The 23,503-nt window shown below is 44.5% G+C and overlaps 1 protein-coding gene across 2 annotated transcripts in view; it reads right to left on the reverse strand.

Moving 5' to 3' along the window:
- Window positions 1-10,762: 10,762 nt before the first annotated feature.
- LOC147121787 (leucine-rich repeat-containing protein 52-like) overlaps window positions 10,763-23,503 on the reverse strand; it is a 41,201-nt gene continuing 28,460 nt past the window's right edge. Inside the window, exons 2-3 of one of the 2 annotated variants that reach the window (XM_085977703.1) lie at window positions 14,805-15,567; window positions 10,763-11,645 (exon numbers count right to left, since the gene is read on the reverse strand). In XM_085977703.1, coding sequence (XP_085833829.1) covers window positions 11,287-11,645; window positions 14,805-15,450 — 1,005 coding nt within the window. In that variant the 5' untranslated portion in view covers window positions 15,451-15,567 and the 3' untranslated portion in view covers window positions 10,763-11,286. The remainder of the gene's footprint in view (window positions 11,646-14,804; window positions 15,568-23,503) is intronic. The other variant, XR_015075410.1, reaches the window with a different exon arrangement.

Genomic DNA, 23,503 nt, shown 5'->3' on the forward strand with positions numbered 1-23,503 from the left:
GAGGATACCACATTACACTTTTTGTAACTTTTACATTCTATAAAATTCAGAAAGTGTATTAAACTGAGAGAGAGTAGTGGTAATAGTGGGCGATAGCGTAAAGTGGTCAATGGTGTAAAATGGGCGAAATTGAATTGGCCAACCAATTCATACCACGCCTGACTTTCTTTTCCATTGAAGTCTATTTAGGTATTCTGCGGCGAATGACTCACTTCCTGACTCCCCAAATCCTTTCCACCACCTACAAGGCACAAGTCAGGAGAGTGATGGAATGCTCTCCACTTGCCTGGATGAGTGCAACCCCTCCCCGGGACCACTTTCTCACCCGCGGGCCCCCCCACTCGCCCCCACCATCCAACCTGTCAGCTAGCTTGGCACGGAATCAGTTGATGTCCCAAATTCCCACAGCTTGTCTGCACAATTTGAATAAGGCCCAGCCCTTAAAATGGCTCCAGTCCCATGCTGGCAAGAATGGGCGGGCGGCGTGGCCACTCCCCCGACTTCGCAACCATTCCGAGCAGCAGTCCTAAATGCATCCTAATTTATTTTTTATTTGAAAGTAAATTGAAATTCGAAAGCAAACAAAGCTTCTCTGAGTCAAATGGAGAGGTTGGGAGGGGAGGGGAGGGGAGGGGAGGTGCGAAACAGGTGGAGAGTGATGGATCCTATAGCCTCTCATCATATTTCATTGGCGAAGCGAGTGGGAATAATGGGTGTGTGCATGGAGGGATAAAGGAGGTGAGCGACAGCAGACTGAGGGGGAGGGGATTGAACCACTAATTCAAAGGGGAAGAGGTAAGGTAGTGATGGGAGTGAGTTAGAGATGGGAGTAAAAGGGTGATAGGAAGGGGAGGAGTTAGTGGGAAGACGGAGTGGGTAGGTGACATAATGGGAGTGGGGGAAGCATGAATACATAGAAGTTACAACACAGACACAGGCTATTCAGCCTAACCAGTCAGTTTACTCTCCACACAAGCAAACAGTTCTAATCACATTTACCCGCCCTGTTCCCATATCCTTTCATTCCCCTATCCTTCATGCACCTATCCAATCTAATCTCGAATGTTGCATAGATTCTGCCTCAACCAGGAGTCCTGGGAGTGAATTCCAGAGCCGCACAACTCTCTGTATAAGATACTTTCTCGTGATCTTTGTTCTAAAAGGAAATTAGGAAAGCAAAGAGAGGGCATGAAAAAACATTGGCACATAAAATCAAGGGAAACCCAAAGATGTTTTATAAATACATAAAGAGCAAGAGGATAACTAAAGAGAGAGTAGGGTCTATTAGAGACCAAAAAGGTAACCTTTGTGTGGAGGTGGAAGACATGGGTATGCTTCTTAATGAATACTTTGTGTCCGTCTTCACAAAAGAGAGGGACTATGCAGACATTGTAGTTAAGGAGGAGGAGTGTAAAATATTAGATGAGATAAACATAGTGAGAGAGAAAATATTAAGGGGTTTAGCATCTTTGAAAGTAGATAAATTGCCAGGCCCAGTTGAAATATATCCCAGGTTGTTAAGAGAAATAAGGGAAGAAATAGCAGAGGCTCTGACCATCATTTTCCAATCCTCTCTGGCTACAGGTGTGGTGCCGGAGGACTGGAGGACTGCTAACATAGTACCGTTGTTTAAAAAGGGAGAAAGGGATAGACCGAGTAATTATAGACCAGTCAACCTAACATTGGTGGTGGACTAATTATTTGAAAAAATTCTGAGAGATAGTGTTGTGTCCCCTTGTGTTCTTATTACTATGTAATACAGACACTTTTAACTCATTTTAGTTTACAGCTTTTACTCAGTGCTTTCATGATGTTGCTGCCGCATGGTGCGGAGTGATACAAGATGTCTGACCTTGCACTGTGCACTGCCTGACACAGTGTGCCACATAGCAGTATAAATGCACTAACCAAAGTAGTTCCATATAACAATGTAACAAGTAGTTTCCATTTAATGATGTGATAATATAACGATGTAACATCCCTCTTTCTCAAAACACTAAAACATGAAATTTAATTTAATTTAAAAAAATATTATATCTAAACTATTATTATCAAATACAAAGAATCATCAGTTTTCTTTTCTTATTCGCGATATCGCTCAGGTGGTTGGATGTTGTCCCTCCATCTTGTGGATTTGGTGGTGACCACTCCTCTCTGCGGTGTTTTGGTGTGTTCCGCTCTTGTTGTTGTTGTTGCTATCACACTTGGAGTTGGAATGTGCATGCTCGTGGTTGTTTGATTTGTGGCGCTTGTTTCTGGCATTGTCCTGCTTGTAGTAGCTGGTGTTGTCAATGTTGCTGATGTTGTCTGCTGCCTAACCAGTTCAGGTGAAGGTCTGATGTGGAGTCTGTTCCGTCTGTATTGGTTACCAGGTTCGGTCTCTATGAAGTAGGATCTTGGCGTATCAGCTTTTCCAATGACCTTGGCTGGATTCCAGGTTTTCAACACCGGGTCTTGCACATGCACTGATTGCCCATTCAGCAATTCTGGTAGCATCTTTGCATGTTTGTCGTAATATTTGCTCCCTACGACTTGTGCTTCTGCCAGCTTCTCTCTGAAATCCTCCTGGTCCTGGGGAGGATGTATTTTTGCTGGTAGGGTAGTCTTAAACTTCCTCCCATTCAGCAATTCCACAGGTGATTTCATGTCTGCTTTCAGTGGTGTTGATCTGAGTGATAGGAGGGCAAGGTCTTGGTCTTCCCCCATCTCACTACTTTTGATGAGAGTTCTCTTGACAGTCTGGATCTGTCTTTCGATGAACCCGTGTCCCCTTGGGAAATGTGGGGATGAGGTTACTATTTTGAACCCATACTTTTCTGCCAGAGCTCTGAATTCACTCGATGTGAACTGGGTTCCATTGTCACAGATTACCTTTTCCAGGATTCCTTGTTCAGCAAACAAGCTCTTTGCAATTCTGGTGGTAGTTGTGGCTCTCAGATCTTTCATCCTTCTCACAAAAGGATACTTGGAATAGTAATCTGCCACTATGAGATACCATTCTTGATTGCACATAAAGAGATCTGCCCCAACAGTGTGCCATGGTCTTGACAGTATTTCACTAGGTATCATCTCCTCTTTCTGTTGTGCATTTCTGTATTTCTGGCATATACCACATGCAGAAACCATCTGTTCGATATTTTTGTACCTGCCTATCCAGTATACAGCTGATCTGGCTCTCAGCTTGCATTTCTCCATTCCCATGTGGCCTTCATGTATTAGATGGAGAAGTTCTGTCTGCATCGTCTTTGGCATGATGATCCTCGATCCAGCAAGGAGAATACCGTCTTCTACTGCAATATCGTCTCAAATCGTCCAGTATTGACGAATTGTCACCTGTACCTGCTGGATTCTCTCCGGCCACCCCTGTATCACTTGTGTGAGTAGTTGCAATTCCTCATCTTTGCTAGTCTCATCTCTGATTTGACTGAGCTTTGTAGGGGTAACACTCACTAGGTGGTGGATTTTTACTGTTAGACCCTCCACCTCGTGTTTCTCATATGGTGACAATCGAGACAACGCATCTGCTAGCACCATTTCCTTTCCTAGCTTATATTTAAGCGTGAAGTCATAGCTTTGGAGCCTTAGAAGTAGTATTTGCAGTCTTGCAGGTGCTTTGCACAGATTCTTCTTATAGATCTGTTCTAGTAGACGATGGTCACTCTCTATTGTAAACTGCCTTCCATACAGGTATGTATGGACTTTCTCGTATCCATACACTACTGCTAATAGTTCTCTTTCTATGTTGGCATATCTCGTCTCGGCTGACGTCAAGGCCTTTGATGCGAAAGCTATTGGCTTTCCTTCCTGCACAAGAGCTGCCCCTAGTCCTCTGGTAGAAGCGTCTACTTGCAGAGTGACTGGTTTTCTTCTGTCATAATATGACAGACTTGTTTCTTTGCACAACAGTTCTTTAAGCTGTTTGAAATTCCTTTCGTGTGATTCAGACCACTGGTATTTGGCATCTTCTTTCATTAGCTCTCTGAGATTTGTTGTATGTTCCGACATGTTTGGGATGAAAGAACTCATGTATTGGACCAAGCCGAGGTAACTCCTCAGCTCTTTCTTATCTTTGGGTGGTTTCATTTGAGCAATCGCCGCAATCTTCTCAGGATTTGGCTTGACTCCCTCTGGTGTGTAAATCATACCGAAGAATTGGCATTCCTTGACTTTAACTATGCACTTATCGGCATTTAACTTGATGCCAGCCTTCCTGGTACGCTCCATGGCCTCATGTAGGTGCATATCATGGTCTCTTTCATCTGCTCCATAGATCTGAATATCATCAGCTATTCCTATAGCCCCTCCACAGCTTCTATATGTCTCGTCTACTTTCTGTTGAAAGATATCTTGACTGACCTTTAACCCGAATAGTAGCCGCAGGAATTTGTAACGCCCAAATGGTGTGTTGAATGTTGTCAATGTTGTTGATTCCTCATCCAGCTTCACGTTCCAATATCCATTTCTGGCATCTAGTTTTGAGAAAACCTTGGTTCCTGCCAGTGATGGCGTAATCTCCTCTAGCGTTGGGGTGGGATAGTGGTCCCTCTTTATCGCCTGGTTTAGATCTTTGGGGTCCAAACATATTCTGAGACGCCCGTTTGGCTTTTCTCGTACCACAATTGAGTTTACCCAGTCTGTGGGTTCAGTGACCTTTACGATCACTCCCTTTTCTTCCATCTCCGTTAGCTCTCTTTCAAGCTTTGTCTTCAGCTCGATGGGTACTTTTCGTGGAGCATGGATAACGGGCTTTACCTCTGGATCGATGGTGATGTTGTATTGGAAATCTCCAAAACATCCCACTGTATCATCGAAACATTCCGGATACATGTCTATCAAGTCTTTTTTATTCTTGATTTGTGGGCGATTTTCCAGTGGGGTGTTGCTGTCTATCCTCAGTGACATTTTCGTCAGCTCGTGATTCACTGAGATCAATCTCAACTTCTCACAGCTGTTTAATCCCAGGATCGCTGGCCCCTCAGTGTCGGTGACATAGAACATGCAGTTGATGTTCTTTCTTTTATGTGTCCCTTTGACAAAGGTTATTCCGAGTTGTTTAATCTCACTCCCCCGTATGCTGTCAACGTGACATTACTTGCCTTTAAACAACCGTTTTTCGGGTAGCCATCTCCTCTCAAGTTTTCGGGAAAGATCTGCTGGTACAGTCTCAATGGGAGAATGTTGCTCTGAGCCCCTGTGTCCAGCTTCAACTTTAAGTTGATGGTTGTGGGCTGACCTTTGATCCTCTTTTCGATTTGGATGATGGTGTGCAATTCTCCCCTCGGAGTATGTTCCGCTCTGGACATCTCGTGAAGCTGTACCTTTATGGTTTCGATGTTTAGTGTATTGTCATGACCATAATCATCATCATCCTGCTCATCCATGGCATGGATATTGTGTTTCTTTCTCTGGTTCTGCTGCCTGCCTTTGTTTTTGATGTATGTTCCTTCTTTCTTCGTTCTACACCTCTCTTCCCAGTGGTTTAGTTTGCCACATGCATTGCAGCTTGTTCCATATGCTGGACATTTCCTCCTGTCTGTATAATCGTGCGATCTTCCACAGTTTCTGCACATGTTTCTCCCGTTGTCATGTGCATGTCTTTGTGTGTTGTACTTTTCTCTCACTGCATCCACTCTGTTGTTCGTCTCAGAAGCCATCCGCATGTCAGCCGTTTGAGAAATCAGCGTTCTCATTTGCTGCTTCATGGTTTCATGAGCTCTCGCAGTATCTATAGCCTCTGTTATTTCGAGCTTTTCTTTCCCTATCAGGGCTTTTTGTAACTCTGCATGCGCTGACCCCCATATCAGCTGGTCCACAAGCCTTTCCTCCATTTCCTTAAATGCACACTTGCTGGCTTTATTTCTCAGCCTTGTTAAGAAATTGTCAACTGTTTCACCGAGTTCCTGTCTTAGACTCTGGAATTTGTATCTGTGTATACGATTGGATTTAGGCTCTAGATGGTTGCTGAATTTCTTAAAGATTGTCGCAGGGTTTTCCTTTTCCTCTTCAGTCAAACTCCAGCTATTATACAAATCTAGACCTTTTTCTCCTGCCCACAACAGAATGTAACTAACCTTTTCCTCATCGGCAGTACCCTTCAGGAAGCTTTTGAATGTAAGGTCACATTTCTGTTTGAACTTGCGGAATGCCTCTACTATATCGTCGGCTTCCCAGTTCATGAGGGGTTGCATTTGCGCAGTCAGTGCCACGGCAGCCGCCATCTTAGTTGCCTGTATGATTCACGCTCAATCACGCAGACACCGGCACTCACGATCAGCTCATATTTTCACTTTTCGTCTTATTCATAGTTCGTATGGCACAAGTTGTACTCACTTATACCACTGCCACCATGTTGTGTCCCCTTGTGTTCTTATTACTATGTAATACAGACACTTTTAACTCATTTTAGTTTACAGCTTTTACTCAGTGCTTTCATGATGTTGCAGCCGCATGGTGCGGAGTGATACAAGATGTCTGACCTTGCACTGTGCACTGCCTGACACAGTGTGCCACATAGCAGTATAAATGCACTAACCAAAGTAGTTCCATATAACAATGTAACAAGTAGTTCCATTTAATGATGTGATAATATAACGATGTAACAGATAGTATTAATCGTCATTTAGAAAGGCACGGATTAATCAAGGACAGTCAGCATGGATTTGTTAAGGGAAGGTCGTGTCTGACTAACTTGATTGAATGTTTTGAGGAGGTAACAGGAGGGTTGATGAGAGTAGCACATTTGGTATAGTCTACATGGATTTTAGAAAGGCTTTTGACAAGGTCCCACATGGCAGACTGGTCAGAAAAGTAAAAACCCATGGGATCCAAGGGAAAGTACCAAGTTGGATCCAAAATTGGCTCAGTGGCAGGAAGCAAAGGGTAATGGTGACTGGAAGGCTGTTTCCGGTGGGGTTCTACAAGGCTTAGTACTAGGTCCCTTGCTTTTTGTGATCTATATCAGTGATTTAGACTTCACTGTAGGGGTCATGATTAAGAAGTTTGCATATGGTATGAAAATTGGCCGTGTGGTTAATACTGAAGAAGAAAGCTATAGACTGCAGGAAGATATCAATGGACTGGTCAGGTGGGCAGAAAAGTGGCAAATGGAATTAGTGCATGTCCACAGATGCCTGAAGGTAGCAGGACAGGTAGATACAGGAAACTTTGTGTTATCCGGAGGCTAAATGTCCGGCAAGCTCGAGCCACCGGCAAAAATCAGGAGCCGTTTCATTAGGTTTTTTTTCTTTTCGTTGCTTTTTTCTCAACAGTCAAGCTGTGCAAGGTCTCGCTGAAGCTGTTGCTAAGCTACAGAGATGCTTGCAAGGTACGGCTGACTGTTTAGAAGCTGCAACAGGGTTTGTTGCCAGATACGGAGCTCAAAATCTCCGTATGTTTCAACATTAGCGCTGGTTTGTCCGGCAGTTTTGATGGGACGGCAACAGCTCGGTCCCGTCGGTGCCGGATAGCACAAAGTTTCCTGTAAGGTGGTTAAGAAGGCATACAGGATACTTTCCTTTATTAGTCGAGGCATAGAATATGAGAGCAGGGAGGTTATGCTTGAACTGTATAAAACACTAATTAAGCCACAGCTAGAGTACTGCCTCAGTTCTGGTCACCACATTACAGGAAAGATGTGATTGCACTAGAGAGGAGATTTGCAAGGATGTTGCCAGGACTGGAGAATTTTAGCTATGAGGAAAGATTAGATAGGCTGGGGTTGTTTTCTTTGGAACAGAGGAGACTGAGTAGAGATTTAATTGAGGTGTATAAAATTATGAGGGGCCTAGATAACGTGGATAGGAAGGACCTACTTCCCTTAGCAGAGAGGTCAATAACCAGGAGGCATAGATTTAAAGTAATTGGTGGAAGGATTAGAGGGGAGTTAAGGAGAATTCTTTTCACCCAGAGGGAGGTTGTGGTCTGGAACTCACTCCCTGAAAGTACTTGGATTTGCACTTGAAGTGCCATTACCTACAGGGCTACAGACCAAGAGCTGAAATGTGGGATTAGGCTGGATAGCACAGCACAGACATGATGAGCTGAATGGCCTCTTTGTGTGCTGTAAATTTCTATGATTCTATGATAAATCTCTTGCATTTAATCTTTTATCTATGGTCACTTCAACTACTGAAAATAGTCTGCTTCTGTCTGCCCTGTCCCATCCTTTCACTATTTTGAACACTTCTATCATTTCGACCCATAATCTATGCTTTGCTAATGAAAAATGCCCCAATTTTTCAAGTCTTCCTTCATATTTGTATTTCCTCACACCAAGCAGCATCCTAGTGAATCTGAGTTGTACCGCTCTTATGCCTCAATATCCTTCCTATAGTGCGGAGTTTAATACTGCACATAGTGCTCTAATTGAAATCTGGGTTTGGAAAGGGAGCCTCTGAGGGTCACGTTTTCCCCAGAACTCTCACCAGTAAATGTAGCCGCAGCTGCAGTGGTTTGTTTTCCCACCCGTCACCTCCCATGTAGGTTTCACAAAATTGTACTTTATATTATAACGGGTCGAATGGCAGAAGAGGCCATGATTTTAAAGACTATTTTTAAAAAGCCCAGAAAAAGGGGCATTCAAAATGGCCGCCAGACCCCGTGATCAGCTTATTGGGACACTTTAAAATGGTTCCTGCAAATCCTCAGACAGCTTTGTGGATTCAGCCCAAAGTAAGTTCTGGAAGCCGTTTCTGAGAGAACGAAACCAGACACCCACATATACATATAGATTGGATACAGATCCAGTTGAGATCGGCCTGTAGATAAAGGCCATCTAAATGTTGACCCAGACAAAAGGGAACAGTTTCATATTCATGAGAAGAGCATCAAGGGCCCATTAAGGACATCACCAGGACATTAAAAGCAATGAAGGTCATTCCAGACCAGAGATGGGCCATTACCGGCCATCCAAGAACAGTTTAAAATATAATAACTACCCCGTTGTGCAACAAGCCCGCCAAAAGTTAAACAAAGACTAACCTGATTTGGCGCGAGATAAGGGCTTCTGGAAAAGAAGTATAATTGTGAGGACACACGGGTAGGGGTGGAACGAGACGGAGAGGAAGGAGAAGAAGACCAAACCGCCATCAAGAAGACCATTCGAGCCGGCGTCCCGCCCCGGGGTTAAAACATCGGGAGATCATCGACCAACCCCGGGCCGTTGACGAAACGAGAGGCCATCGACCCACTCCGGCTCGGGTGAAGAGATAAAATAAAACTGAAGAAACGATGGGGGCCAGCCCAAGGCTCCTCTGACCGGGGTCGAGCCGACGATCCCCGACCCCGCCGACATCCAGGCCAGCCGGTGTCCAGCCGCCCCCGACCCCCACCTCAGGAGAGAGGTGAGGCGCAGCTCGCTGGGGCTCCACGATCCACGTGGAGACGGGACGCCTGAAAGGACCAAACGCAGACTGGTTCAAAACCTTGCACTTCCTAGTTGGATTGGTGAGCATGTTTCTGGCCCTCCATAATCAGATCTAGATAGGTTTAAGGGGGTGGACATTTAAGGGTATAATTAACATGAGTTGTTATCCCTCGATGTTCCGTGTGTTTCCCTATTTCATGATGATTTTTGTAGAGTATAATATGCCTGTATTTGCCTTAGTTAGTATTGTGTCGTTATGATTTGTTTGTGTTTTTCCCTCCCATGTACTCTCTTATTTGCTTGCATTTGATTTGTGTTTCCATATGCAATAAAATTTCATTTCGTTTCATCAAACTTGGTCTATAAGAGTTTTCTCTACATTGTAGTTCCTGCCCCAAAGTCCAGAGTATAGAATCTAAGGGGCAAGTGGGTCGAACCACTCAAGGTTTTACTGTGCAAGAGAGAGAGGCCTCTAGAGAGAGAAACCTCTGCGATCTAAAACCCCTTACACCCACCTGAAAGGAAAGAAGAAAAGGTCAAACAAGCAAAAGAGGACAGTGAGAGAAGCAAAGGGAAGTTTGGGAAAGAGAAGAGAAAGAAAGAGACAGAAGCAGAAGAAGACAGACAGAGAGAGAGAGAAACAGCAATATGAAGACTACAGATAAGAGTGAGACATAGTCTCTGACTCACCATATGCAATGCTACAGGACATCCAGCAGTCCATTTACTATAAATACAAGTTAGCTTCTGCTTCTACGTCCTCTTGAATCTTTGCAGCTGTTTGAAAATTGCTCCAAAATTTTCTATTTCAGCAGGAAATACAAAACATCACAGAGGATTCTACTTGCTTTTGTATATTTTGTGTTCATTAAGGTAAGCAGTATCAATTCTGGAATATGGAACATTTGTCCACTTTTGGCACTCTGTATCCCCATGAAGTATCCTCAGGCCATGTGTCCAGCAGTCCAGATACAGAGTAAGGCTCTCTCTACTCAGCCCCAATAATTTGCCTTAATCCCAATTTAGGAAGGGAATTTCCTATCATACCACCGTAATGTTTACATTTCTCTTACCAACCACCTTGAGGCTTCTCTGAGTAAAATTGTTCATTTGTGCCAAGCTATGGTCAGTTTTTTTTACTGCTGCCCTGCATTCCATGGAAATTGTGTGGGCTGTCCAATGTGTTTCATTCAGCCATCCCAACGGAAAGAGGGGACTTCCTTTCCACCAGTCTGGATTGGATTCAAAGCCAGATCCGTGAGGTGAAAGGACAGCGTGCTAACCCAATCCAACACCCATTCCTTCTAGACTCCATCTTTAACATCATACTGAAAGTCAAACTTGTCCCAATTTAAAAGATTTAAAAAACACACAGCGGAAGCTTTAATTTACGAAATCTCTTTACTTTGTAGAATAGAGAATGTTTTCATACATTACTACCAATGAATTCTTATTCTTGTTTCAATACTTAGAATGTTCGCTCTACATGCAAAATGAATTATTATGGCAGTCCTCAATGTTACGGGAAAAAGTTATAACAAGTTCAACATTAACTCATTGGGTTTATCCAGCATTATAGCAAAAAATAAGACTACAATATTAACAGTTTTCATTTGCAAAAGTAATATGAATCATAAAATCTGGATGATTCTGTAATTCTTCTTTATACTATTCAGAAGCAAATAAATGCAGAGATCATTTGTTATATGAGATTCAAAGTGCTACAAAATTGAGTTTCAAAAGGTTCATTGCAAGTCCAGTTGAAAAAGTTAATTATAATCTGATTGTATAGGCACTGATCGCTGATGGCTTTAGCATTAGGGCAATACCGTAGCTGTCATTTAATGTTCTTTGTGCCAGTTTCATGCATTCCTATTCAATAGGGACCATCCTTTCACAGCAGCAAGCACTCAAGTACAAAGTCATCCATTGTGTCCTGTTCCTACACCAACATTCCCATTTGCGATGGCTTTGGCATTGATTTGTTGAGTAACCAAGTTCGGCCGCTTGGAATATTTAAACGAAACGGCCCGGCGGAGTTTGCGATAACGTTTGAGCTCTTTCTTTTTGAGTCTCTTGAAATGAGCCATCACTAAACTGAAAGTCAAATTGAGAACAATGCTTGCGGAAAATAATCCCGGGCCAATAAGACAAAAATAAATGACTTCTCTCAATTTAAATTGCCTTTTGCTATGGCAAAGTGAGAAAAGTTTATCTGCAGCTTCCATGACATGGACTCCTTGCAAAGAATCTGGAAATGTGCAAGTGACATTAGCAGCATCTGGTAAAGATGAAGAAAAGACAATCAATTAGAAGAGGCTATAAACCAGTTGATTCAATTACACAAACGTGGATACTTAGCCAAATCTGAATCCCATTTTAATTGTGTAAAATTTCCAATTTCTGGATTTAGATTCCTTTGGAATCCAGGCAGTTTAAAGGAAGATTTAGATGCTACACATCACACTGCTTGTGACTGCAACTGCCATCCAAAGTGTCAGGCAAAACCAAGGCAGACCCTATCTCAGACACACTGAACAAAAACCTCCAAAGATATCCAACTCATATCAATTTAAATTAGTATAGGTCCTCACCGTTCATCTCTAAGTCCTGAGATGTACTCTCTATACTCCCAAGAGACTGGTTTGAATGCATTATCAATTGTTGTACTTTAGTATAATGGTTATGGTACTAGATTAACAACCCAAAGGTTATGAGTTCATAACCCCATTTTGGGAAGTTGTGAAATTGAATTGAATTGAATAAATCTGGTAAACTGTAGCCAGGCACCAAAAAAAAATAACCATGTAAGCGGCTGGATTATCATAAAAACCCAACTGGTTCACTGATGTCCTTCAGCCAGGGAACCTTCCACTCCTGGCATCGTCTACACATGACTCCAATCTACACTAAGTGGTTGACTCTAACATGGCCTAGCAATCCACTCAGTGAGTGGTTCCAAAGGAAGTTTACCACCACCTTTCCAGCATAACTGGATCCAGCGACAGAATCCCAATATACTAAACCACTTCTCCTTCATACAAAAGCAAAATACTGCGGATGCTGGAAATCTGAAATAAAAACAGAAAATGCTGGAACTACTCAGCAGGTCAGACAGCATCTGTAGAGAGAGAAACAGAGTTAACGTTTCAGGTCAGATTTTCTGTTTTTATTTCACTTCTCTTTCATTCCTGTTATATATATAACACTGGATCAAAGTATAACACATATATACACTCTGATCCAAGTCTATACTGAACACATGGGGGTGGCATTAAATCTGGCTTACCAGCTTCACCCATATCCCAAGAACAAAAAAAATATATATAATACAGCCACTTTCCAAGCACGAGGCTCTATGGAACAGGTTACATTGGTTCTGAAATAACACCAATACTCATAGAATCAGAGTACAAACTTTCAACCTGAGGACATTTTTGAAGGTGACTATTCAGTCAAGTGCCCGAAGGTACAAGGTGTGGCCAAATTTGTTGAGGTTGCTTTAGGCCCCCAGAAGTTTTGTCACCAACCATTTGTTTATTCTATTTCAAATAAAACATACCAGTTCAATAAAAATGAGATAAGTGAATATATGAGCTGGATGCTGCAGGAAACAAACATCCTCGCCATTGCCACTATCAATCACATATATCAAGTCTCAATCATTTGAAATAAGACTCTCTCATTTTATGTTTTAAAGGTCATCTCTTTTGGGGTGCCTCATAAATGGGTTTCGGATCAGTCTCAGGGATCTCGCACTTAGCATTTCCTTTAGCTTTAATTCCCTCAAATAATTGACTGATAAAGTGGCCCTGTGAGTTTTTCTTTCCACTTGAAAACCTGGATAAACGCTACGATAAACTGTTCCATCCAATGGTCATGACATAGAATTTGAACGGATCATACTATAAAAGTCCAAAGTTTGATCTTTGGTCTAAGATGAGTTTAATTGATCTCAGCTGGGTGGAACGGAAGCAACATAATTGGCCTCAGTAGCCCCCTAGGAAACGAGGGAAGGGGAACATCGGAATAAGAGTAGGTCATTCAGCCCCTTGCGTCTGTTCCACCATTCAGTTAGATCATGGCTGATCTGTATCTTAACTCCATTTACCCACCTTGGTTCCATAACCCTAATACCCTTGCCTAACAAAATCTGTCAATCTCAATTTTTAAATTTTCAATTGACCCCCAGCCTCAACAGTTTATTGAGGGAGAGAGTTCCAGATTTCCACTACCCTTTGTGTTAAGAAGTGCTTCCTGACATCACCCTTGAACGGCCGAGCTTTAATGTTAAGTTTATGCCCCTTGTCTGGAGTCCTCCACCTGAGGAAATCGTTTCTCTCCATCCACCCTATCAAATCCTTTAATCATCTTAAGCACCTCAATTAGATCAAGCTTTAATCTTCTATACTCAGGAGAATACAAGCCTAGTCTATGCAACCTGTCCTCATAATTTAGCCCTTTTAGCCCCGGAATCATTATGGTAAATCTATATTGCACCAATATATCCTTCCTGAGGTGCAGTGCCTAAAACTGAACGCAGTACTCTAAATGGGGTCTAAACAGAGCTTTATATAACTGTAACTGTAATGGGGGAATCATTTACAGTTCCCACTCCAAATTGTATCTAATCCCACCTGTTGAAAAGTGTGTCTGGACACTGGGAAAGGATCAGATTCAGCTTCAATATCCTCCCATAGCAAAATAACACGTACTGTCCAGCTCAGACATGGAGAATGATCACTTGGACGAGGCACTGGAGTCCTGCTGTCATCTGAGAAACTAAACCCTGGCGTGCGCCAATGCATCCCCAACAGTGATGGAAGGGGGAAGAAATCAGGAGAACATTTCATGTGTTCAGTATAGACTTGGCTCAGAATGTATATATGTGTTATACTTTGATCCAGTGTTATATATAACAGGAATGAAAGAGAAGTGGTTTAGTACGTTGGAATTATGTCTTTGGATCCAGTATCCCTGAACTTGGAGTTGATTATAAAATGTATTCTATATATGTCTCTCTAGCTGAAGATTATATCTGCCGTCATTGGACTGGGAATTATTCAGTCAGGTAATGTACTTTGGCAACATTCAATTGCACTGCAACTTAATTTACATAGGGCCAGGTGTCCAAACCCCTGTCGGCCTCACATGACCCCCCGAGTTATTTCGGTTACAAAGGCAGAGTGAAATCAGAGGCAGGGATTGGGTTCTGCAATGGGTAAAGCATTATGTCCATTTTTGGAGCCTGAGTTTGAAGCCAGCGCGGGTTGTGGAGACCAGAGTCACCACTCTGCTGGCTGTATGGATTGCAAGTGAAATGGGTTTGTGCAGTTTCAATCCAATTCCTGATGTCAGTGTCCCTATGGTGAAATGTGCCACGAATTGAGACTTAAATAGATTTTCACCCAACAATAATGGACAATAAGGTAAAATCTACCTGGAATGATTCTTCTGTTTCTTCTCATCCAGTTACTTAAGTATTCAGTGTTGCAATTGCAAGTCCACGGGTTCCCAGACAGACGTACGGATCGCAAGTGTGGGAGTACCGCTAACATACTGACATTAATAAATGTTAAAGCATTCCTGCTGATGTCAATTTCTTGCAGTTTCTGGTTTGCTGAGAATGCACGATTGTCGATGAAAGTCAGCTCTTTGTTACTACTCGCCTTCAGCACAATTATATTCGTCAGATATTTGAAAGTCAAGTGAGTGATCCTCCGTAACTGGTTGTAGCTGAGGTCCAGGTACACCAGCATCTGCATGTTGAGCAATGCGCTTTGCGAAATCTCGGATAGGGAGTTGTTGCTGAAATCCAAGCGCACCAGGCCACCCAGATAGTTGAGGTCGACAGCGGGGAGGCTGGAGATGTTGTTGTCGGAGAGGATCAGTTGCTTGGTGCTGAATGGGACGTCTGCTGGAAATTGTTGGAGCTGGGCACCTGTACAGTTGGTTAGAAACTGACTGCAGCTGCATTCGGGGGGACAGCCGGCAGCCCCAAACACTCTTGCTATCAAGAAAACACTCAGCAGTCTTAAGCGCCTCGTGCAAACCGGTAGCACGGTGAGCGGCCCATCCATATCCATAAAATCCTTTTATACGCGCCTTTGCACCCAAGACATTTCCTTAAAACAAAATCTTCATATTTGGCGTTGCCTCTGGTTGCCGTCTTGCAGAGTTAGGGGATCTAGTTGCACCAAGATCTATAATATATGGATGTTTACTTGATGAATAAAGAGTTGAAGGTTACAAGAGTTTGTGTGTTGGTTCGCTGCGTTTATATCTGGCCCTGCGAAGTTTCCCTTTCTGCAGTACAGAGGTAGTATTACCGAACTCATCTTAAACTGGGCACTGTGAAGTCTGTGTTGTGGGTGAGTGCCTGACAGATTATCATTTGTCGGTGTAGCAATACAACTCAAATGATACTTTGATTTCCTTGGCGCGCGCTATTTTTAGAATACGGATTATTTATTTACGCGCACGCGTTAAATTCCTATCTGCGCTACGCTAATACGTTAACCAGCCTGCTAAATGTAACACGCGGGGTAAATTATCAGCGATTGCAGGGATCACTGCACTTTCCGTTTCAGCATCCCTTTTAATGCATTCAGCCGTCCTTCAGGTTTTTAAAGCCCAGTTCTGTTGCGCCTCTGACCCTTTAGCCTATGCATATTCTCTGCATTGTTTGCCGTTTCAGGTGCTGAAGATGATATTTCACACCAGTGAAAACCAAACCAAACATTAAGAACTTATGAAATATTAAGAACCGGGTTATGCAGCACAGCATGTTAATGGATCTCATGATATTGGAGTAGCCGTGCCATCCGAATAGTGGAAAGTGACAACCATATTTTCAGAAGTTGCACTGTGTGAGAGATTCCACCACAAACATCCCCCTGGAGGACCATTTTTCTTTTAATTTCCCAGGAAATTTTCAGTTGTTTAAATTGAGGTGAAAAATTGTGAAAGGCTGTTACATTTTCAAGACAAAATTCGTTTGTACCAAAATTTAGCAGAACACTTTCACGTATTTTCTAGACTCTCCACTGGTGAAGGAACATAGGAAGAGGAGAAGGCCATTCAGCCCCCTTGAACCTGTTTCGCCATTCACTTAGATCATGGCTGATTGAGGCAGTGCCTAGTTAAACCATATTGCCCAGCGAGGTCGAAGGTTCAATCCTGGTGTGCGCTATGCCAGTCAGGGCAGTGGTAGAGTCCTGACAATAGCCCTCGGCACTGCTGACTTGGGTAGCAGAAGGTTGGACAGTGACTCCACACCTGACAGCTATCTGGTGGCTCCTGCCGGAAGTGTACATTTGTGGTTGTCAGGTGAGGACAGGTTGGGGTTCAGTTGTGATGCTCGCACCCTCACCCCACCAACACTCATTGTCTAAGGTCAAAAGTGAAGTATGGGTAGGGTCCTGGAGTGTGACTGGTGTCCTTGGAACTGTGCCCCAGCAGGGCGGCAATACCTTCAGGAGGGAATGGGACATATTATTTTCTTTTATTTGGAAAAAGCAATGGGACCTAAATTCAACATCGTTGCCCCCATTTTAGGGGTGTTAAACAGGCGCAGCGATAACCAATTTAGCAAGGCAAGGGCTGTGCCTGATCTGCAAGGGCATTTAGGCCACTGCAAAATTGGTCGGGGCCTTGGCTAGGCAGCCCCGGCAGCTGCCTGAAACAAGTGCAGGCCTCATTTCACTATTGAAATGAGGCTAAATGCACAAGATCCACCTAGTATTTCTGGGTCTCCAGCTGCCTAACCAATGGTCCTTAAAGGGACTGCTGGAGACCGCCCATTAAAAGGCTCCAAAACTTCCAACAATTTTGTTTATTGTGGTGACAGAAGGAGCAGGAGCGCTCCTCCTGGCTCCGGAAAACAACTGTGGCTGCTGTAGGCCCGCCCTCGCCCACCCACCCCCTGCCCTCGCCCACCCACCCCCCCCCCCAATTGCCTCCCCCGAACTTGCCTGCGGGTCTTGGTGCCAGCCAAACTTGGCTAGGACCAGACAAGCCAGCTGCATCAAGGTGCCTGATTGATGCCCGCAGCTCGCCTGAATTATAATGATGAGGACAAATTTAGTTCGGTCCTCAAGCCTTTCCATTCTGGTGTGACATCGCTGCGCGCCACCAGAACCATGCATTTAGGCCCCAATTTAAACATTTACTTTGGAATGGTAATATGCAGTAGCTAGTGATGTAGGTTGCCTACACAGCACAGAGAGAAAGAAATGGTCAGAGATGAGATGTGGGGCTGTAAGGAACTGTGGAAAAATAAGGGAAAAGAGGGACTGTGGACCAACCAGGAATTAGGAAAGTGGAAGTGTAACCATTTTGAATCTCATTTGTTCAACCTTTAAGAAAATTCAGACCCTGGGGAGTGAGGTGATTGTCTCCCATTCTGCTCTGCAACAGTCTCAATGTGAAGCAATTCTTGTGCTTTTTTTTTAAATCAAAGGGAACAGTAGAGAGCCAGGAAAAGAGTGCTGCTGCTTCCTCTCACTCAATCATCCAGAGCAATTAGCCCACAGCACCTCCACTGCAGGGGGGAGAAAGGTACATCCTATTTTTCTCAGGGAGTGGCAGTGGATCGTAACAAGTGCATGGGGAGCAGAGACTGCGAGGGAGGTTTATGCCCATTACGTCATGGACCTTCCCCACCCCCAACTCGGTTCAGAGGGAATTTGATTAGTTTATTCAGAACAGTTGAAGGACTTGCAGAAATTTGATCCAGTGAGTAGTTTCCCAGCTTCTGAGAAGTAAGTTATTATTTTATAAATCAAAGGAGTGTAAAGAAATGTGTGATTCATTGTTTACTACTGTGTCGGGTTTAAATAAAACCACTTGTTGGCTCAGAGCCCGAGCTTCGGGGACTGATGTTGGTATGCTGTGGTATTCGGGTGGCTGGCTGGTATTGCGCAATCTTGCCACCCACCCAGTTACAGCAGCAAGAGGCCTGAACCATCTTGCTGGTTAGGCCTCATCAGCATGTGGTCGGTGAGCTACGAGCGGGCTCTCGGAAGCAGCTCATCAGTCGGGGAGGGTATATACTCAGCCAGCCAACAGTACGGGCTGGAGGGGGGCGCGGGGGGGGGGGGGGCAGTGGTGGGTGGTGTAGGGGAGTAGGTGATTGCGGGGAGGGTGCTGCACAGTGACTAGCAGCTGGCCGGAGTATTTTTGTGGGGCCAGTAGGAACACAGACCCACTCCTTGGGTTCCGCAAAACTGAAAGAAAACAATTGCAACCCTTTTTGAAGTGGCCTGCAGTGCCCCTTTAAGGACTAATGTGTGGGTCACTCCACACCAGGGACCAATGGGCAGGCTGTGCACATTGCACACCCTGCCCAATGGTCCACGGGAATCGTGCCAGGGTCCTACAATGGGCATTGGACCCCCATTTAGATATTTAAATAAGTCTCCCGTCTGCTTTGGGCAGGAGTGTTGAGAGCCTATTCCGAGGCCCTCCCAAGGATTGTATCATGCGGGCCTCTCATGAGATCTCAGCGGGATACGAATCTCGCTGAGAAATAGGGTGGACAGCTAGCAAGAATTGGCTCCTCGGTTTGGCAGAAGTACTTATTCAGTCCACCTTTTGAAGAGAGGATAATAAGCTGATATGTTGCAGTAGCCAGCATACAGAGTAAGGGTTCTCGGAGTCAGGCATTACGATCACTGATCTCACTGTCATTTACTAGATATTGGGTAGAAAAGGTTATGGTGCAGATCAGGGGACACAAGGTCCACTTAGAGAACTGGCTGGAGATGTTTAACCTGAGAAATTATCTAGCATAAAAGCACAAAAATGTGACAATCATAAATTGAATTTGATATATCTCCAATAGAAAGAGATTGGCATTAGTGGGTTCAACTTGCACAAAAATAAGAACATAAGAGCAAAAGAATTAAGAGCCTGCTCCGCCATTCAATAAGCTCATGGCTGATCTTTGACCTCAACTCCACTTTCCCGCCCAATCCCCATATCCCTTGATTCCTCCAGAGTCCAAAAATCTTTCTATCTCAGCCTTGAATATACTCAACGACACTCACAACCCTCTGAGTGAAGAAATTCCTCCTCATCTCAATCTTTAAACTAATGAAGGGGGCCTGGGAGGATTCAGGAAAGAGTAAATTTAAAAGCAGCAAGGGAAATGTCAAGGCTCTAGAGCAGAGTAGAGTTTGGGGTAAAAATAAGTAGAGTGGGTCAGGAAGGGACAGAGAAAGTAACAAAGGTGATAAGGCATCAGTGACTAAGGTGTTATCAAGGAAAAATAGAAAAATGTCAAAGCTAAAGTACTATATCTGAATGTGCAAAGCATTTGCAACAAAATAGATGAATTAACAGCGCAGATAGAAATTAATAGGTTTGATCTAATAACCATTACAGAGAGGAGAGGAACATTTTCAGGGGGTCAGCGTTCGGTGGCGGATCGGGTAGGAAAAAATGTTTTTTAACAGCAGGTTGGGACCTTGCAGTCAACCCGCCACCACGCGACTTTCCCAGATGTCGGGTCCTGACAGACCCGACACACAGTGGTGGGGGAGGCAATTCAGGTCATTGTGACCTTGTTAACAGCCCATTAAAAAGTATTTTGAGCTCACCTTACCATTTTATGAGGTCGCCCACAGGGTCCACATTGCTCGGGGATCACCTCAGGTAAGGAGATCAGGAGTTGTATGACCAGGAAATCATCTCATTACTTGACAGCTGCAAATGTGCTATAAAAGCTGCTCACTTTCCAAGCTCAGAAGCTGTTGCTTACTGTTTTTGGAAGACAGATTGAACTTTATACAGGTTGCAAGTGTTTGGAGCAAACTCTCTATCTAGTGTCACCTCATTGGAACAACCTCTCTCACCACTGACAGAATGCTTCTGTCATCTCAAGTTCACCTGCCATCTATTACATCAGTATCGGTGCCCTTGAAACTATCCCACCAAGGTCCTCAGAATCCCACCATGATCAGCCCCAACAACAGCAGCACTAACAACAACACCAACCTTCTCTGCAATCAATGATGCTGCACAGGACACAGGGCATCAGCACTCGACCACATTGCTGCCTGGGATGCCAGGGATGGCCTCACCATGGCCAGATTTACTTCACTTGATGCTGTACACCCCGGCTGCCACATGATGACAACCCGGCCAATTACCGCCCCATCAGTCTACTCTCAATCATCAGCAAAGTGATGGAAGGTGTCATCGACAGTGCTATCAAGTGGCACTTACTCACCAATAACCTACTCACTGATGCCCAGTTTGGCTTCCGCTGAGACCACTCGGCTCCCGACTTCATTACAGCCTTGGTTCAAACATGGACAAAGGAGCTGAATTCCAGAGGTGAGATGAGAGTGATTGCCCTTGACATCAAGGCAGCATTTGACCGAGTGTGGCATCAAGGAGCCCTAGTAAAACTGAAGTCAGGGAGGGGTGGGGGGGGGGGAACGCTCCACTGGCTGGAGTCATACCTAGCACAAAGGAAGATGGTTGTGGTGGTTGAAGGTCAATCATCACAGCCCCAGGACATCGCTGCAGGAGTTTCTCAGGGTAATGTCCTTGGCCCAACCATCTTCAGCTACTTCATCAATGACCTTCTCTCCAACATAAGGTCAGAATGGGGACATTCGCTGATGTCTGCAGTGTTCAGCACCATTCACAACTCCTTAGATAATGAAGCAGTCCATGCCCGCACGCAACAAGACCTGAACAACATTCAGGCTTGGGCTGATAAGTGGCAGGTAACATTCACGCCACAGAAGTGCCAAGCAATAACTATCTCCAACAAGCAAGAGTCTAACCACCGCCCCTTGACATTCAACGGCATTACCATCGCCGATTCCCCCACCATCAACATCCTGGGGGGCCACCATTGACCAGAAACTTAACTGGACCAGCCACATAAATACTGTGACAACAAGAGCAGGTCAGAGGCTGGGTATTCTGCGGCGAGTGTCTCACCTCCTAACTCCCCAAAGCCTTTCCACCACCTACAAGACACAAATCAGAAGTGTGATGGAACTCTCCACTTGTCTGGATGAGTGCAGCTTCAACAACACCCAAGAAGCTCGACACCATCCAGGACAAAGCAGCCCGCTTGATTGGCACCCCATCTACCACCTTAAACATTCACTCCCTCCACCACTGGCGTACCGTGGCTGCAGTGTGGACCATCTACAAGATGCACTGCAGCAACTCGCCAAGGCTTCTTCGGCAGCACCTCCCAAACCCACGACCTCTTTCACCTAGAAGGACAAGGGTAGCAGGCGCATGGGAACACCACCACCTCCAAGTTCCCCTCCAAGTCTCACACCATCCTGACTTAGAAATATATCGCTGATCCTTCATTGTCACTGGGTCAAAATCCTGGAACTTCCTACCTAACAGCACTGTGGGAGTACCTTCACCACACGGACTGCAGCGGTTCAGGAAGGCGGCTCACCACCACCTTCTCAAAGGCAATTAGGGATGGGCAATAAATGCTGGCCTTGCCAGCGACACCCACATCCCATAAACAAATAAAAAACTTTTTTTTAAATTTGATAAGATTCCATACAACAAATTATTAGCAAAAATGAGAGCACATGGAATTGGAGGTACCTTGTGACATGGATTTATAATTGGTTGGGAAGTGGGAGACAGAGACTTGGGATAAAGGGAATATACTTATATTGTGGAATATGACAAGTGGTGTTCCTCAGGAATCTGTACTGGGGCCCCAGCTTTTCACCATATATATCAATGACTTGGATGAAGGAATAGAGAGCTGTATCCAAGTTTTCAGATGACACTGTTAGGAGGCACAGTAAGTTCTGTTGATGGGAGCAGGAAGTTACAAAGGGACATAAATAGATTAAATGAATGGGCAAAACTATGGCAGATGATGTTCAATGTGGGGAAGTGTGAGGTCATCCACTGTGGATCCAAGAAAGACAAATCAGTATATTTTCTTAATGATGAGAGATTAGGAAATATGGAGGAGAAAAGGAATTTGGCCGCCCAGGTATAGAAATCACTAAAAGCTCATGCACAGGTACAAGAAGTAATCAAAAAGACTAATGGAATGTTGAGCTTCATCTCGAGGCTGGAATACAAAGGGGTGGAAGTTATGCGTCAGTTGTACAGAGCCTTGGTCTAATCCCATCTGAAGGACTGTATTCAGTTCTGGGCACCGCACCTCAGGAAGGATATATTAGCCTTGGAAGGGGTAATGCGCAGATTCACCAGAATGATACCAAGGTTTAAAGGGTTAAATTCTGAGGACAGATTACATAAACTTGGCTTGTATTTCCTTGAGTTTAGAAGATTGAGGAGTGATCTATTTGAGGTGCTTAAAATTATAAAGAGATTTGATAGGGTAGACACTGAGAACCTGTCCGGAATTTGCCGTACCTGGGCGGGTCAGGTGCGGGCGGTTGCTGAGGCGGGTCGCGACCCCGTCCCTGATTCCATGTCGCTCCTCAGATCGACCTTGCCTTAATGGGGCTTATTAAGACCACCCTGCGCGTTTCCCGGCCCAATTAAATGGTGTGGGTCTGATGACGTCAGCGATGACGCATTTTCAGCCGAGATATTTAAAGGTTCATCTAGGAATGTGCAGGCAGCACAAGGCACAATTGGACTGCTGGAAAGAGTGCCAAATATCACTGCACTGAGACAGAGGGCTGCACCCAGGTTCTCAGATGACTCTGGAGGGAGTCAGAGCACGCAGGAAGGTCCTCTTCCCTTCAAATGGGCGGAAGAGACCTCCCCAGGATACCAAAAGAGCCTGGCTCCAAATAGCAGAGGAAGTCAACAGCAGGGATGTGGTCAGGAGGACCTGGGTGCAGTGCCGCAAACGCTTCAATGATCTCATTAGATCAGGAAAGGTGAGTGCAAAGCCACACTCAACTTCATCCTGTTGCACCTCTCATCACATCCCCATCACTCTGCTTTCCCAACCCTACTCCTGCACACCCTTAATCACACTAACATACCTTGCACATCCACCCATCCCTCTCTATCTACATTATCACATCCCCATCTCACTAGCCACCCCTGACACTCACCCTCATCCTAATGCAACCATACCAACTAATAGCACACAAGGAGGCCACTTGGCTTTGGCACCCCACTCCATCATGGTCTCCCTCTACAGATGTA

The sequence above is a fragment of the Somniosus microcephalus genome, chromosome 3, assembly GCF_052327205.1.
Source record: "Somniosus microcephalus isolate GS21.2 chromosome 3, FLI_Smic_1.0, whole genome shotgun sequence".
NCBI lineage: Eukaryota > Metazoa > Chordata > Chondrichthyes > Squaliformes > Somniosidae > Somniosus > Somniosus microcephalus.